This window comes from Photinus pyralis, unplaced genomic scaffold, assembly GCF_008802855.1.
Source record: "Photinus pyralis isolate 1611_PpyrPB1 unplaced genomic scaffold, Ppyr1.3 Ppyr1.4_LG4, whole genome shotgun sequence".
NCBI classification, from domain to species: domain Eukaryota; kingdom Metazoa; phylum Arthropoda; class Insecta; order Coleoptera; family Lampyridae; genus Photinus; species Photinus pyralis.
The window spans coordinates 10,224,889-10,240,798 of NW_022170511.1; the positions used below are offsets into that span (position 1 = coordinate 10,224,889).

At 34.4% G+C, this 15,910-nt stretch overlaps 2 protein-coding genes across 3 annotated transcripts in view; one reads left to right on the forward strand and one right to left on the reverse strand.

Annotated features, from left to right (window-relative positions):
* The window catches only part of LOC116168486, a 30,486-nt gene extending 19,634 nt beyond the window's left edge, over positions 1 to 10,852 (forward strand). For both annotated transcript variants that reach the window (XM_031484361.1, XM_031484362.1), the window contains exons 2-3: positions 2,562 to 3,173; positions 8,758 to 10,852. In XM_031484361.1, coding sequence (XP_031340221.1) covers positions 2,625 to 3,173; positions 8,758 to 10,083 — 1,875 coding nt within the window. In that variant the 5' untranslated portion in view covers positions 2,562 to 2,624 and the 3' untranslated portion in view covers positions 10,084 to 10,852. The remainder of the gene's footprint in view (positions 1 to 2,561; positions 3,174 to 8,757) is intronic.
* Positions 10,853 to 13,225: 2,373 nt separating this feature from the next.
* Positions 13,226 to 15,320, reverse strand: LOC116168488 (26S proteasome regulatory subunit 6B). The gene is made up of 4 exons (XM_031484364.1): positions 15,202 to 15,320; positions 14,229 to 15,086; positions 14,019 to 14,171; positions 13,226 to 13,465 (listed from the first exon to the last, which is right to left on the reverse strand). Exons 1-4 carry the CDS (start codon positions 15,232 to 15,234, stop codon positions 13,280 to 13,282), a joined length of 1,230 nt encoding a protein of 409 aa, XP_031340224.1. The 5' UTR covers positions 15,235 to 15,320; the 3' UTR covers positions 13,226 to 13,279.
* Between the last annotated feature and the right edge of the window lie 590 nt (positions 15,321 to 15,910).

The window sequence follows — 15,910 nt, forward strand, 5'->3', positions numbered from 1 at the left end:
AAGTTTTAAAATTGACACCCTGTATGAGCTATCACGTAGCACACATCTCATCTTGCAGAAAGTTTGAGGACACTGTTACAGAAGCATTAAAAACATTCTGTTATTATTAGGACAAGGTAATTTCCAAAAAAATCTACGGAAAGACGCAAAAAAACAAGTGTTCTCTTTTCCGAAATTTTAAATCGCAATATAACTAATAGATGGCACCAAAGCGAGATCTGCGACTCTAGAAGAATCCAAACCGTCGACTTCACGCGAGAGGCGAAAACATAAACGGTCAAACGTATCAATTACGTATGCCCGCGAAGGTTCTTGGTGTAATAAAACACTTTCCGAAATTCCAACGGGAACGGCAACAGGGAAAAACGGGATTTTATGTTTTACCATTGAAAAGAAAAGTTTGTTGGAAAGGTAAAATAGAAAGCGATGGCCGATGATAGTTAATCTCAATGCCAAAAGTCTTGCTTGGACTGAGATTGTTAAATTTAAGTCCAGCGCGATCCAATATGGAAATGCCTTCCTATAGATCAATATGGTAAATGATAATTTACACCTACCTACTGTTTCACTTTTTGATCCGCGCATTTTGTTTATATGTATTCATAAATATTGTTATAGGAAATTTTATTTAATTTCCTTACGTAATTATTGCAACGAACTCATTTCTTGGAAAATTCGCAAATATGTACCAGCAACAACTATCACAATTTCTTATTTCATGATATTTCTAATCCGACTGCGCTTACGTTTTATAAATACAGTTCCGATAATTATTGCATTCATTATTAAAGGTGGACATTAAAACTCGTTATTATAGAGCTCTATAACCAAGTTATGCTGAAATCAAGGTTAACTATTTTAAACCATTTCAAGATATTAAACTGTGGGATCAAAGACAACAGGTTGAATATATTAACACCTATTAACTCATTACCGTTACCTACCATTTCTCAAATGATGGTTCATACTTTACATTAATTTAATTTCGCCTCGTTTTCTAGTTAGTATTTATTTACTTAATATAGTGTGTTTGGTTTACAAATTACAGAGTGCATTCGATCTACCTATATGGCATGTAGGATTTATGTTGAGAGAACAATATTGCCTTATAATCTGATCAATAGGTAAACAAGATAGAAACTCTTACTCCTTTATTATTATCTGGAAATCTTGCCACCGTCTTGTTTAACAGAAGGCAAACGATTGTCGAGCGGTAATGTAATTATTGTATGGCACACTGTATATTATACCTGTGAGTCTTGTGACAGCCATATCCAAATTTCCCATTACCTGCAACAAAACAAAAAAAAAACAAGGATATTGTCTAAACAGGACCATAGCCAGTGGGGGGGGGGGGGGGGGCAAGAGCGGACAAACCCGCTACTTTGCCCGCTCGTGAAAATTGCCTAATATGACGCATAGCATGATCAAATATACGAGAAAGGTGCTTAGTATTCGGAAATCGGAATCATGTCACCTATTAAAATTGGACAACTTAACGTTTGCGTATAAATTTGATTTGGTCTGTATAGGGTGGCCAACTGTTTGTTACAAATAATATTTCATAATCTACCATTTTCATAGTAAGTTTACGAGGTCAAGAAAAAAAGTTATCGGACCTAAACTCATCTTTCTAAATGGAACACCCTGTATATTTTAATCTAAACAGACAGAATACTAAATTCTATTTTCAAAACTATAGCACACCAGGGATATTTAAAAAAAGATTCAAGCGATTCAAAGAAATTCAAAAAAGATAAGAAAAGGTTCTAATAATAAAATAAAAAATAAAAATTTACACAATTTTTTAAATTTTTTTAAACACTTCTTTTTATTCTTTTTGAATTGACTCCATTTAAAAAACGATAAGTTTTTAACCGGACCCCATATACTTATTTTGAAAACAGCAGATTATGCAACAATGTAATAAACACATTTCTGATAACTTAATAAACAAAGAAATTATAGGCTTATGTATTTAAAAGTAAAAAAAAAATGTAAATTTAAGAAACTGTTTTAAGTTGAAAGATGGAGTTTAATAGTTTGTTTCTATTGTTAAATGAGCAAGGTCTATTGTGTGGTAACCCAGGTTGTAGGTACATAAATGGTATATATAGATTATTATCATTTTTACCACTTGCAACCCGTAGTATAAAAGAGGCTTACAAATGACCTCTCACTTTTCAGACAGATATGTGCATTTTGGATGTCTAGAAACCCAGATCTCCATGATCGTCAGTCCACCTGTCTGTGCACTTATTTTCTACCAAACCACTGAACCGAAAGTAGCTAAAGTTGGCACATGTGTTCTGTTGAAAAGCTTTTGAAAATGTGCATATTTTTTTATTTGCGTTATGCTTCCAAATTATGCGAACCGTATTTTCCAAAAAAACGAATTTCTACAGGGAGTGAAATTTCCACGGGACACAGCAAATCATTATTTCGTCCGCCCGCTCTGTAGATATGTTGGCCCGCTCTTATAAATCAGTCTAGCTAAGGCCCTGTGTCTGAATAAAAATGTTCAGCCAGATAGATTATCTGATTATATTTTTTTTTTACAGATGTAGAACGCAAGGAACAACAATGAAGAATTTCTACCACTCTTTTGTCACCTAAAACACATCATGGATTTAATTTCAAAAAATAAACCTTTCCATAAAGAAAATTTTTTTACAATGGACACAGCACCTATCGTCAGTCTTTTCAACATGGGCACACAACAACAAACGGCATCCGGTAACGAAACAATCAATCAAGTGTGGACGAAAGAACATTTCGATGAACTTAACGGGTTGGGTCAGAGAAAAAGTTACCTGAAAGCCAATCTCTGTTTAGATTTAAAACCTTTAAAAACCTCTTGGGCGAGCACAAATCATTACGAAAGGGATATTAACGGCAACGAGGATGAGGAGGACGAGGATGAAGGAGATTTTAAGCATGAAACGCAGGACACATCGCCGACGCCTACAACGCCTGATAAAGAAATCGTATCGCCTTCGCACCACGCGAGAAGGCCTATGAACGCGTTCCTAATTTTTTGCAAGAAACACCGCCCGATTGTACGCCAAAAATTTCCTCACTTAGAAAATCGGGGGGTGACTAGAATACTGGGGGAGTGGTGGGCGCTGCTTGAAACCGGTGAAAAGAGTTGCTACACAAACTTAGCTAAAGAGGTAAGTTTGGCATTCAATTGCGATTGTGTTTCTCACCGAACTTTCTCATTTATTAGAAAAACCTAAGCTAAACTGGTCATTAACCTCCATTTCGTTCTTTAATTATCTATAACATTACGTGAATCAACAAGATTGTAAACATTACCTTCCATCTAAAATATGCCGGAATGTGAGCTGATAAATAAATGAGTAAGGGGTTCAAACATACAATTAAATGTAATACTAATAAACGTATAATCGATGTTAATGATCCACTTTGTTTCATTGCAATTGCGTTGTGATTCATTGGTATGCATTTCCGTGCGTGTATTATTTGATTATTTCCATTTGTTTGTGTTTTTAATGTCATTAATTAGATAATACTGACAAATTCAAATCCAGAAAGCAATTTAATGTTGATTTCTGCCCTTGAAAGGCACATTACAATATTTTGAAAACAATCTTAAATATTCTAAAGAGTAACCTTTACAAATAGGTGTCTAAACCAACTGAACAAAATCAATTTTTGTCTGCTGTGAAATCTACAAAATATTACAAAATAAAGAAACCACAGGAAAGTATTTTACAAATGTGGTGCCTGTATCATTGTAAGGTGTTTATGCAGATAGCTTACATTAGGACTGTGGGAATATGAGGTAGACCCATAATCAATCTAGCTAACGAACTAATTGAGGACTTTGAAATTCAGAAACTTTACCATTTCCTTGTGAACACTCTAAATCCAACTTTCTCATTATCAAAGTGTTGCCCTTTCTTCGAATTAACATTACTGTTCAAAGGTATTTCTTAATTTCAAAAAACAAAGTCGCTACGATTTTTCAAAATGAGGATTGCTTATGGGGAATTATTTGGAAAAAATTAATAAGATGGCAACATTGACAAAAAACAAAAAGCGAATAGCCTTCAATGTAGAGGCACAGATCTACACATACACAGATTGCTAACCTTATGCATTGCATTGCTATTGCGGAGCAGTATAAACATGTATCGTTTAAAACACGAACATAGGGAAGGTTCTTAAAGAATCGTGAAGGTTTTTTGAAGTTGGCGGAAACTATTTGCGGCTTTAAAGGTCTTGACAGATTGCTAACTGCAAAGGCATACTTACAAACTATGTATATCTCTGCCATCATTAACGTTACACTCTTTACCACGCCGATAAGATATAAGATAGGGAGGTTATTTTCGAAAAGTTGATAGTTTTTCGAGTTGTAAGCACAAAACAAAACTGCTAAAAAATATCTTTTTCGTACTTCCGGGACTAAAGTAACAACTTCACTCCATTATGACAAGTACTGAAGTGTCACTTTTTGTCCCGCCGGGATTAAATTTAGACGAAAATCCCGGAAGGATGAACTTACTAACAAGGCAATTTCAGTAGGTTGTTCCACATTTTGTATGCGGTACTACTTCTTAAACGTATCGTACTGGTGCTCATATAGTTTTTTTGGATTTCGGTGGTATCAATTCTATACCTACTTTGGCTGCTTTTTATCAATATCAAATACACCTTTGTCACCCACCACCAAAATTATGACACGAGCAATGACAGTTTCCAAATTATTTTTGTTACCATAGCATAGGGATTGTCGTACCAACGTCAACGCAACGTTCCTATGGTAACTTGTTAAGCAGCGATTTTTTGAAAGAATGCGTTCTCTAGCTCCATACATATTAAGTGTTTCAGTTTCGGAAGTACGAAAAATATCGTATATACCTTGCGACTGAAGTAGTGGTCTTAATCCCTCAGGTAAATTATGGCCCTCCCTTCGGTCGGGCCATAAACTTTACCTTCGGGATTAAAAGTACTACTTCAGTCCCGTGGTATATAATATACTATTTCATTTTTTTTGTATTTTTTTCAATGTTGCGTCATGAAATTTTGTTAGCAAACCTCAGATTCGGATTCAGCACCCCAAAAAACATATAGAATCAAAGAAATCAAAACTACCCCACAACTTTCCTGGTAAAAATACAATTAAACTGGATTATATGCACACTTTACCGCTTTAAATAAAGTCACTAGATATAGAAAGTACCGCAATCATCCGCCATTTTTGGGCAAATTTGCTGCCAACTTAAAAAAATTGACAAATAAAATCTGAATAGCTGTAATTTTTTATAACCTAACTTTATAGTACTGTCATGTTTTATAAAAATATATACAGATATCTCCAAACAGGTGGTACAATCCCTAACATTAAAGTTACTAGCATCTGGTAACTTCCGCCATTTTTGGGCAAAAATCATACGTTCTCTCTCTAACACACGAGCCCAATGGATTGCGGTACTTTCTATATTTAGTGACTTTAGCTTTAAATTTTTTGCAGCGACATCTAATGCATAAATCCATAAGCGTCATATTACAGTTTTAAACGGTACATGTTTATACTGCTCCGCAATAGAGGGCGCTTTTAAGTATACCTAAATTTGTTTCCCAAAAAATACATAAGGTTAGCAATCTGTGTATGTGTAGATCTGTGGTAGAGGTTAACAAATGACATTGAAACAGCTAAAAATATACAGGGTGTTCTATTTTTAAAAAGTTATTTATTGACACTGTTAAAATAGGGCACCCTGTATATTCAAAAATAATTTCTACAGATGCGCAACCATCTATAGTTGCCATTTGGACACAAGCATGGGGTGAACAAATAAGCTGCCCATCAAAATTTAGCGCAACAATGGCATACGCTTTTACAATCGACGCCAAAAACAGCATCGTTTATTTCCTATTTTTCGTATTTAAAGTAGAGACCACCTCCATTAATCAATTCCATATCGTAGTTTCCCGGCGATACATGAAACACTGCTCCGTCGCCCGAATTGACAAACACATCCTCAAACCGAAATTACAGCATGTATATTTTTCACTACAGGGTGGCTCGCTCTTATCTCCGGCATTGTTTTAACCTAGAGAAACAATACCCCCTGCAGTTTGCAGTGCTGGAATTAGAAGTGATGGTGCGTACGGGGTGCCATTTATTTTATTATTAACACTGGAGATCGACATAGATAATCACTTTCTTTTCTCAAATTTGGTGGTAGTAGATACATTCAAAATCCCAATGCCCAGTATTTAGGAAATTTGTTCCATTATCTTACCCAATACTAATTTTATTTACTGTACCTAGCTTCTGTTATCTGTTTATTAATTATAGATTCAAATATAAAAAATAGCACACACTTTGGTCTTGTAATCTTATCACTCGCTGTTTATTTACCCAAATTAATTAATAATAATCTATCATTTATTAAAAAAGTATACCTTACATGCTTGTATCTGTTGGTTAAAGTTATACATATGTTGATTCTTAGCATACACATTCGGTTTTATCAAAATTTATATATATTTGTTTAAATTATGTGGCAATAAATCAAAAACTGTTCGTTCGAAGCCGATGATTCATTACTGTTAAGTTTATGGCACACTTTTCCTATGAGTAATAGTCATCGAAGTTGCAAGTCATAGATAAATTGTGGGTAAAAAACAAACATACAATTTGTGTTACTTATAACATAGCCTTTCTATTAAGACTTTGTTTTATTGATTTTCCTCCCTAATCTCTCGATTTGTTTCTTCAAACGTTTATACCTATTACATGTATTGGTCATACTGTCCTTAAAGAAGGCATTGGCAATAATTCATGTTTTATCTATTCTGTAGACACCTGCATCGTACGAACCGGAATGCTGTGAGGAATTTTAAATAATTTCTGTAAACCTTTAATACAAGGTCACTCTAGATGGCGTTACAAACTGTATTGTTTAAGGAATCGGAATGATCCTTACATGTAAAGTTATATGTACAATTTTTGTTATCTACTTTCAATTACTCCTAATAGCATTGTGTTAAAAAAATTTCAGATGCAACTGTCGCAAAACAATTTTTTTTGGTTACATTTCAAAAATGTTTTGATTCATATTTCGTTCATGAGTTTTCCCATCCCGTTCATGGTTGCAATAAAGCTACTATTTTGAACTAGTTTATTTGACAAAATAAAAATATTAGTTTAACTAACACCATGTTCCACCCTGTATAACCGTGACTTTAGTGATCACTTTATTTTTCTTTACAAAGCCCTAATCACATTTCATATTTCTAATCATTTGGGCCACATTAAAAAAAAATAAATGCAATGCAGACCATATAAAACGGTCTCGATGACTTCCCGAAGTGGTGGCAAAAAAGAAATTGATTTATAATTGCCGCAGGCGGAACTAATCGCGCCCAATAGTATGGGGGCTTTCGTATATCCCCTCCTTCACCTGCTACGAATTTATTCGCGATTCAGGTTAACAGTACTAGAGGCGCTGGTGTAATTTACACAGACATGTATATGTGGTAGCCGTTTGTAAACATTGGGTTATCCTTGCAGGCTTTTAAGTGAAATTGTACTAATTTGAATGTGAATTGAGTTTATTTATCCTGCCGCTTTTGAGACTTGAAAATATAACCCTTTCATCCTATCCCACCTGAAAGGCCTTTTTCTTAAGGAGTCGAGGCTGTTTTCAATTAGCTTGAACACACAATGAACTGAATTTCCCAATTACAAACAAAGATTCAATATCTAGCGCATTCGTACAACTTTACAACAACTCGCCGACATTTCCTTCTGTCGATTATGCTTTAAAACAGTCATACTGTTCATGGCACAATTACACTGACCACAATTTTAAACGCTCAGTATTTTCTGATGTGTCATGCTTTAATAAATGACGATTTAAATTTTTCTTACTATTTGTGGCATATCTATTCGCACAGAGTACACGTAATTTCCTTCAATTGTATGTAAGTTATGCTTATCGTGTGTAGCGCCATTGCATGGTTCACAAATCAAATGTTTGAGAAGGTTGTGTTTTGGTAGGTGACGCTTTAAGCGAACGTTAAATTGTAGAGTAATTGCACTGATAGCAGTGACAGAAGTTCAAAGTGGAGTGTGTCAAAAAATGACCTATATATCTCCTATTTTTTGGAGTGTAATTGCACTGTTCACAATTAAAGACTGCAGATATGCGTTAGACGATGATTAATTAAATTATCCTTATTATTGGTTGCATAATTTCACTGGTCACATTTAAAATTTTTAAAGTACCGTTGATAAGATCTGACGTTTTAAACTATCCTTGCTCTTTATGGTGGATTTACATGATTGCAAATAAAATTTTTGCAAGTGCATTTACTTTTACAGCCTTAAAAACTACAATATTGATTACGTTTGGTCATTGTAAATAAACAAAATGGCGGGCTTATACGACCAATAGTAATTACAATGCGCTGCCACCAGAGGTCTCACTGTTAATCTGAATCGCGAATGGGATTTCCGAAAAAACCTCGTGTCCGCTCTTCGTGCCGTCCCTCTGTTCCCAAGAGGTGGGGGGAGCGACTTCCTTAGCTTTGTTATGAATTTTATAGACCCTGATCACTGGAGGTGTTCTTTTAATCATTCTCCAAGCAAAATGATGCTGCTTTCAAATAACAAAGTTCGTTATTTTACTCAACTTGGCAGTAAATACAATTATTTGAATGCTCATGATATTTTAGTATTGCAACTTGAATATAATTACCTTTCTTTTTCCTTAGTACAAAGATGCGTTCTTCTCCGCCAATCCGGATTTCAAATGGTACAAACTTCCAGCGCCACCACTGCGAACACTAAACACACGTCCAATCAGTGTTTACAAAATTTCGTCGCCGTTAGCAAGCCCTACACACACAACTCCAACTTCTGCCGAATTTACTCCAGGCAAACTGGCAGATGAAACACAGTTGGGAAATTTGACATCGTTAATGCAAACTAACTGCTCCACAACTAAAACTCCAGATAGTCATAATACGTACGCAAGTGAAGCGATGGACACAAACTCATTCCTCAATAATAATAATAATAATAATGTCGATGTAGAAAATAATAGTGAAAAACATAAGCAATTGTTGATAACTCCAAGTACAGATACAATTACCACTTCTTTTCCACCCAAACCAATAAAAAAACGAAAATTTTACGAATTTAGTGAGAGTGACAATAATAACGTTGCACAGGATATTTTTGGAATCAAGTCGCAAGCAGAGGTTGATTATAATGAAAACACATTCATAAAAGACACACCTGACTGTGACCCGAACAATGGTTTCCACGAACCCGAAAACATGACACAGCAGGAGTTGATGAATAAGGTTGTGGATAGCATGTTTCCAGATAAAGGTGCTGGCATGGATGAAGAAACAAAAGATGAAACTAAGGAAACAAGAAAATCGGGTCGTTCTTGTAAGGGGCGTAGGTACGCCGAGTTTATGATGGAAGGCAAGCTACTAGGAACTAAGCAAATCAAACGATTCACACAATACAAACCTGATATTATCAATAAATTCGATAATGCTTTAAGTAATAAAATCGAACACTTGGTACACAACAAAACCGAAACAGCAACACCAAAATTAGACTTAAACGAAACTATCAAAAGATTAGCAGAACGCACCAATACCAAACTAGAAGATATCGGCGAAACATCCGACGGTGCCATAGTAAACAAGGCGTTAAAACGAAAACGGACAGAATCCGAAAACTCGGACGACACCAATCTACTCAAGCTACAGTCCGATTTCAATTTACATTTACGAATCGCCGAGCTTCCCAGTTTGAGCTACGAGGCATTCATGCAACGCAAGAAGGACAGTAAGAAGAGAAAGTCGATTCGTAGCAAATCCGAGTCGAGCATAACCAAGGCCAAAGTTACAAAGTTACCAAAAACCGAAAACGATTGCTTGGTCGGTTCGAAGAAGCGGAAAAATAAGAATAATATTATTCGATTGGAACCGCACGATTCCTATCCGAATGACGTGAGCAGTGACTTATTTGGTTTGGCCACTCTCGCCGAAGTGGCCGCCAATACTCAAAAAATCAATTAGTCATATTGTTAATTGTTTTACTTTTATGATGTAGCATTACTGCCTTTTTGAAGTGTAGCATAGTCTTCTTTGTGCAACTGTTTCTTTAACATCACAAATTTACATTTTAGGTTAGGAACAAAAAGCAATAAGACTAATACTAATCAAGAATTGTGTACGTGAGAAGTTTATCTTAGGGCACATATTCAAGGAATGGGCATTGATATTAAAATTTTTAACGGCAACTTAATTATGCTACATCATAAATATTCCTTTCTTAATTTATGCCTTTTTTAGAAATTGCTCCAAAATAAAGAAAATTGTAGAGCACAGCTTATGGTGCTTGAGAGGTGATTTGGTGAATGGGTAAGAGCATATTTGTGATTTAGGCATTATGAAAGTGTGTAAATACATTGTTTTTATCGTTAATTCTTGTATGTTTTTTGTATAGTGTTATTTGTTTTTTGTTTTTTTTTTATTAAGTTTGGTTATTATCTAATTAACTTGAAACCAAATGTTTATTCTAGTTTAATACAACATACTATTAACATTTTAATTATATATATATACATATGTTACAATGGCTATATATTTTATCTATATTATCTAATTGCAATAAGAAAAGTTTTATGATATGTTGATCTGTTAAGTAGATCTAAAAGTTGCGTAGTTTTTAAAGTAACTACTTCTATATTTATAGTCACTATTTTGCACTGTTTTAACAATTGCGTGGGCATTCTTTAAATTGTATTTCGGTTAAACCGATGTCCATGATTGAATCAATTAAAAACGACCAAACTGTTTATCAAATAGGCCTTGTAGATGTAGAAGTATAAATATTATATGTTAAAACTATATAATAATGTTTTTCCTAATATATTTATATTTTATACTAATATTTTAATCATGCTGTATCAAAATTTTGCAAAATCAAGGGAAATGGATCGTCAAGTTAAAAGTACAAAATACTATTTCACACGGTTGACCAATTTGCATAATCTTTCATTTTCCGTGATTTGTAACAATTGGAAGGTATAGAAGTGATGAAAGGATTGTGATAATGATATGCTTATAAAAGAAGTATTTTTGTAAAAGCAGATGGTTTAAGAAGAAATGATTATATTTACATTAGAAATGAGTATAGATGGTGCCTTTTATTTATTTTAATTATATTATGCATTTTAGAGAACAGTTGAATGTATGAAATTTATCAGCATTTGTACTAAATAAAGATTTTTAAAGTTATGGTGTACTTTCGGAGGGGTACCCATTGGATCACGATGAACTATTGGCTGTGTCAGTTTAAACATTCATATTTATTAAAAATTAACAGTATTTCAAAAAAATTCCCTCTTGTATCGCTTTACACACTGTCCAAGATAAGAATGGGGATTTTGAAAACGATAAAAGATAAAGACCGATTTAAATTAGAAAAAAAGTTGCACTATTTAGAGTATTATTAGTTTTAACAACTGCTTTCAACAAAACTCATGAAATGTACATACTGGAGCATTTGTCACGGAGGTTTCCTGAAAGATGGATTGAAACTCACAGTGAAGCTTGGCTAGTTCGTCCACCAGATTAGAGCCCCTTAGACTTTTTCCTATAGGGTTATGTAAAATATCAAAAATCAAGTGTTTTGAAAATGAAGATCAGCAGTAGTTAACACAATCTCCTCAAAAAAGTTTTAAATTCAACTGTACAAAGAGAAAAATATTGGGAATTTATTAACACTTTCAATTATCTTTGAATTCTTTTCCCAACGCCTACCTACTACAAATTAAGAACACACAAAAGTATTAAAATTTATTTGTCTTTGTTTTTTTGGCTTTAGAAGCATATTATACGTCGTTGAATTTGTAATTAAAAAATGCTACATATAGAAGGTGTTTCGATTTTTGTGGTTATGCAAAAATTTAAAAAATAAATTATCCAAATAAATTGCAATTTTTGGAAAATTTTGAAAACGATGAACAATCATGAATTTCTGCAATCAGCGTGTAAACATAGTCTAAAATTTTTTTAATTTAAAGCACCCTGTATCTTACCCTTTTTATTTTTTTAATTTTTATATATTGTCTCTTTTGTTCTGGGCGTCGATTCCCGAAGATGTGCTTTGTTCACATCGACTGACCTTGATGTGAATGTGACTGCATTCTCGTCTCTCGAACCTACCACATCGAGTCATAAGTTGATCGAAAGCAACGACTGGTCTAGATCACTCGTTGCGTGAAAGTCATGCGCAGTTGCAGCTGTTTTGCTTTTGTATGCAGTCGTACAAACTCTTTTAACAATTGTTTCTGGGCGCCAGTCATTGCCCTATTTCTTATTTTAGTATCCATAATGCAAAAACAAAACAAAATACAAAACTGACAAATGACAGTTCAATTCTTGTCTGTGATTGGTTAGCTCCAACGAATAGAGTTAACTCAAAAAGTTTGTCCACGATTCGGGAATGCAGCTAAACTTGAACTTATCCCTATACGATAGGATATTTTCCATAATAAGGTAGCATTCCATTGTTTTTATTTCAGAAAACAAATGAATAACAAAAAACAATTGAATTTTTTTAAATATAGCAAATCACACTTTCATTATTTGATATTTTTTTTCTCTTTTCAATGACGTAATACGTTAGCACCCGTGTAGAAGAAATTAATTCTTATTTTATTTCAAGCTTTTTGTAATAGGTTATGCCACTGCCTTGCAGAATCTTAATAGTGCACATTTTGAATGCGATATAAACCAATTTACTGCCAATTTCGTTTTGTCTAAAGGTTTAATAAGAAACGGACAAGTTCTTTGCTTTATTTTAATGTAGGATATCTGAATTAATGATATTGATCTAATTATTTTTTTGAAAAATTTGCTTGAATAAGGGTAGGTACTACTAACATGCTATCATCCAAAAGAGAAAAAAAACCTCTTATCAAATGAGCACCATAAAAAGGTTTTTTCAAAGAATAACATCATACATTAGTTAAGAGATGTACAACTCTCAGGTGTGCGTTTATCGTTTGGTTAGACAGATGTTCTGACGTTCTGTACAAGCTTTCCATTTATTCATAAAACATTTATAAGCAAAAAGGAATTAAAATAATTTAATTATACCATATAGGGCAGCAGCAACAAAACCTGTATACTGTAAAATTAAAGCTGTAGATGCAATTACACAAAGTTTAATACCAATTTTATACGAATCATAATTTATACATCTTTATTTATAAAATTCATGTTCACTTTCATCCTTTTTAATGTTGTTCTTGTAACCCTTCTCGAAATCTTTTGGGAGAACTATGTAGCGATTCTCACGAACTGCATGCATCCCTGCTTCTTGACAAATGGCGTTTATGTCGGCACCAGAAATTCTATCAGGACGAGCTACATAATCTTCCAAGTCGACCTTAAAAATAAATAAGATGAAACAATGTCTATACTAATACAAAACTGATATAAAATACAGTATGCTGTTATTGTTAAGAGGTACAGTCAATTAAATTAGCTAATATGATGCGGGGTTGCAATGGTCAAATGAGAAAAACAAGTTAGGATCAGGTTATCTAGATATTCAACAAAATAGTTCTTGGATGTTTAATTCTCTGTAGTTTCAGCATTTATTTTGTTTCAAGTTATGTAAAAATATAAGAGTATTTAAAAAAGGTTGTTTTGTTGAATATTTCCATAAACTAAAGCTCAATTGTTTCCTTAATTATCCAATCATTGTAATCCATGTTTATTTGGTAATTTATTTAACAGACTATAGCTCCAACAATAAGTTAGCACTAGTGTCAGATTTGTTTGAAACTAGTAATGATAAAAAATTTCAAAAAAACAATTGATTAAAAACTAAAGAGCAAAAAGACAAATGCAAGTTGTTATTGCTACTAGTAGTTAGTTAATGCTCAAATTTTACCCCCCTACCCTCCCTGCCCATTGTGTTATAAACCCATACCTACCTCTTCAGATAAATTCATGTTTGTTGTAATTGTGCTAAAAATTAACCGTTTTTGGCGACGATCTGGCAAAGGGAATTCAATTTTTCTATCTAATCTACCAGGACGTAACAATGCAGGATCCAGGGTATCTGCACGATTGGTAGCCATAATGACCTGAATAAAAAATTCAAATTACTAACCCTAGTAGAAAGCTTCAAGAATGCACGTTACTTTAACATTTGTGGTTTGATCAAATCCATCCATTTGATTTAACAGTTCCAATAGAATTCGCTGAACTTCACGATCTGCTCCAGTTTGCGCATCAAAACGTTTGGTGGCGATTGCGTCAATTTCATCGATGAATATAATCGCAGGCGCATTTTCCTTGGCCAGACGGAACACGTCTCGTACCATACGAGGCCCCTCACCTAGGTATTTTTGTACAAACTCGGAACCAACGACACGTATGAAGGCGGCGGTAGTATGATGAGCAACAGCTTTCGCAAGCATAGTTTTCCCACACCCTGGTGGTCCGTACATTAAGACACCTCGAGGGGGATCGATGCCAATTTGTTTGTATAACTCAAAGTGAGTTAGAGGAAGTTCGACCGCTTCCCTTATCTCCTGCTTCTGCATATCCATACCACCGATATCGCTGTACTGTACATCCGGTTTCTCATCGGCTTGCAGCATGCTAATCGAAGAGTCTGCTTCTGGAGGTAACACGTCAACAAGAGCATTACTATGTTTATGTAATGCAACACTCGCAGAAGGTTTCAACAGTTCGCGATCAATTGTCGACAGTATTCTCACGTAGTAATTTGAGCCAGTTGTTGAACCAACAATACCTGTGTTCTGATCGACAGCTTCCAGAAACTGACCGATGACAAGCGGTACAGATTGAATACGCTTCACTTCTTCCTGAGCGTGCAAATATTCCTTCTTCAGATTACGTTGCTCATCCTTGATGTACTCCTCTTGCACCTCTAAAAACTCGAGCAACTGCTGCAGTTTCTTGTATTTCGTATACAGATCCTCAACATCCAGGTCTTGCAACGTTTGTTTGTGTTCGGCAGGACTGCCTTCATCCTGGTTTGTTAACAATGGCATTACATGACAATTTTAAACAAAAGACAATAAATCATTGAATCTTTGCTTATGTGATAAAAATTAAGAAGGGGGCTGTACTCTTTTATTTACTTACTTTTTCACTTAAAATTGCTTCTAATCCTTCCATTACAAAATTACAACCCAAATACGCGAATGACTTGTAATTCTAGAAAAGAATCAAAACTAAGGTTAGTTTAGAACTAAATCCATGGCTGGCAATAGTCTTGAAATCCCTAAAAACAAGCACCATATAAAGGCGTTTTTACACAAGTAGTACTAACGACGGATTTACGCGCAATTTTTAGACCAGAAAAAGATTTCGATATTAGACCCCTTCGTTTCGCTAAGCCCATACCATTAAAAACGTTAAAGACGAATAAGATTTGCTAAGTTGTAAACGTTTTTGGGTTAGTGTTACAACTGTGAGTATAAGTGTTCGCTATATTGCAACAAAAATGCTTGGACGGCGACGTGCACTATTGGACTGTAATAACAATTTTACATTCAACTGGCGCTCATTTTAGCCAGTGTCATAATTCATAAAGAACGTCGACACATCGCTATTGTAAGATGGACAAAGTTTAAAACTGATTCAGCTGCAATTTCCATGAATGATGAAGAGAAGAAAACCCGAATCGCAGGAAGAAATGAGTTTACGGCATTTTGAGTATGCGAAAAACCGAAGGAGAATTTGTAGATTTGTAGACCATGAATGACAAGTGTTTCTAATTTAAATACCCACCTACAACATCAATTTGGACGTATTAGAGCCCCTTTTTACGAGAGGTTTTTGAAGCGCGGCA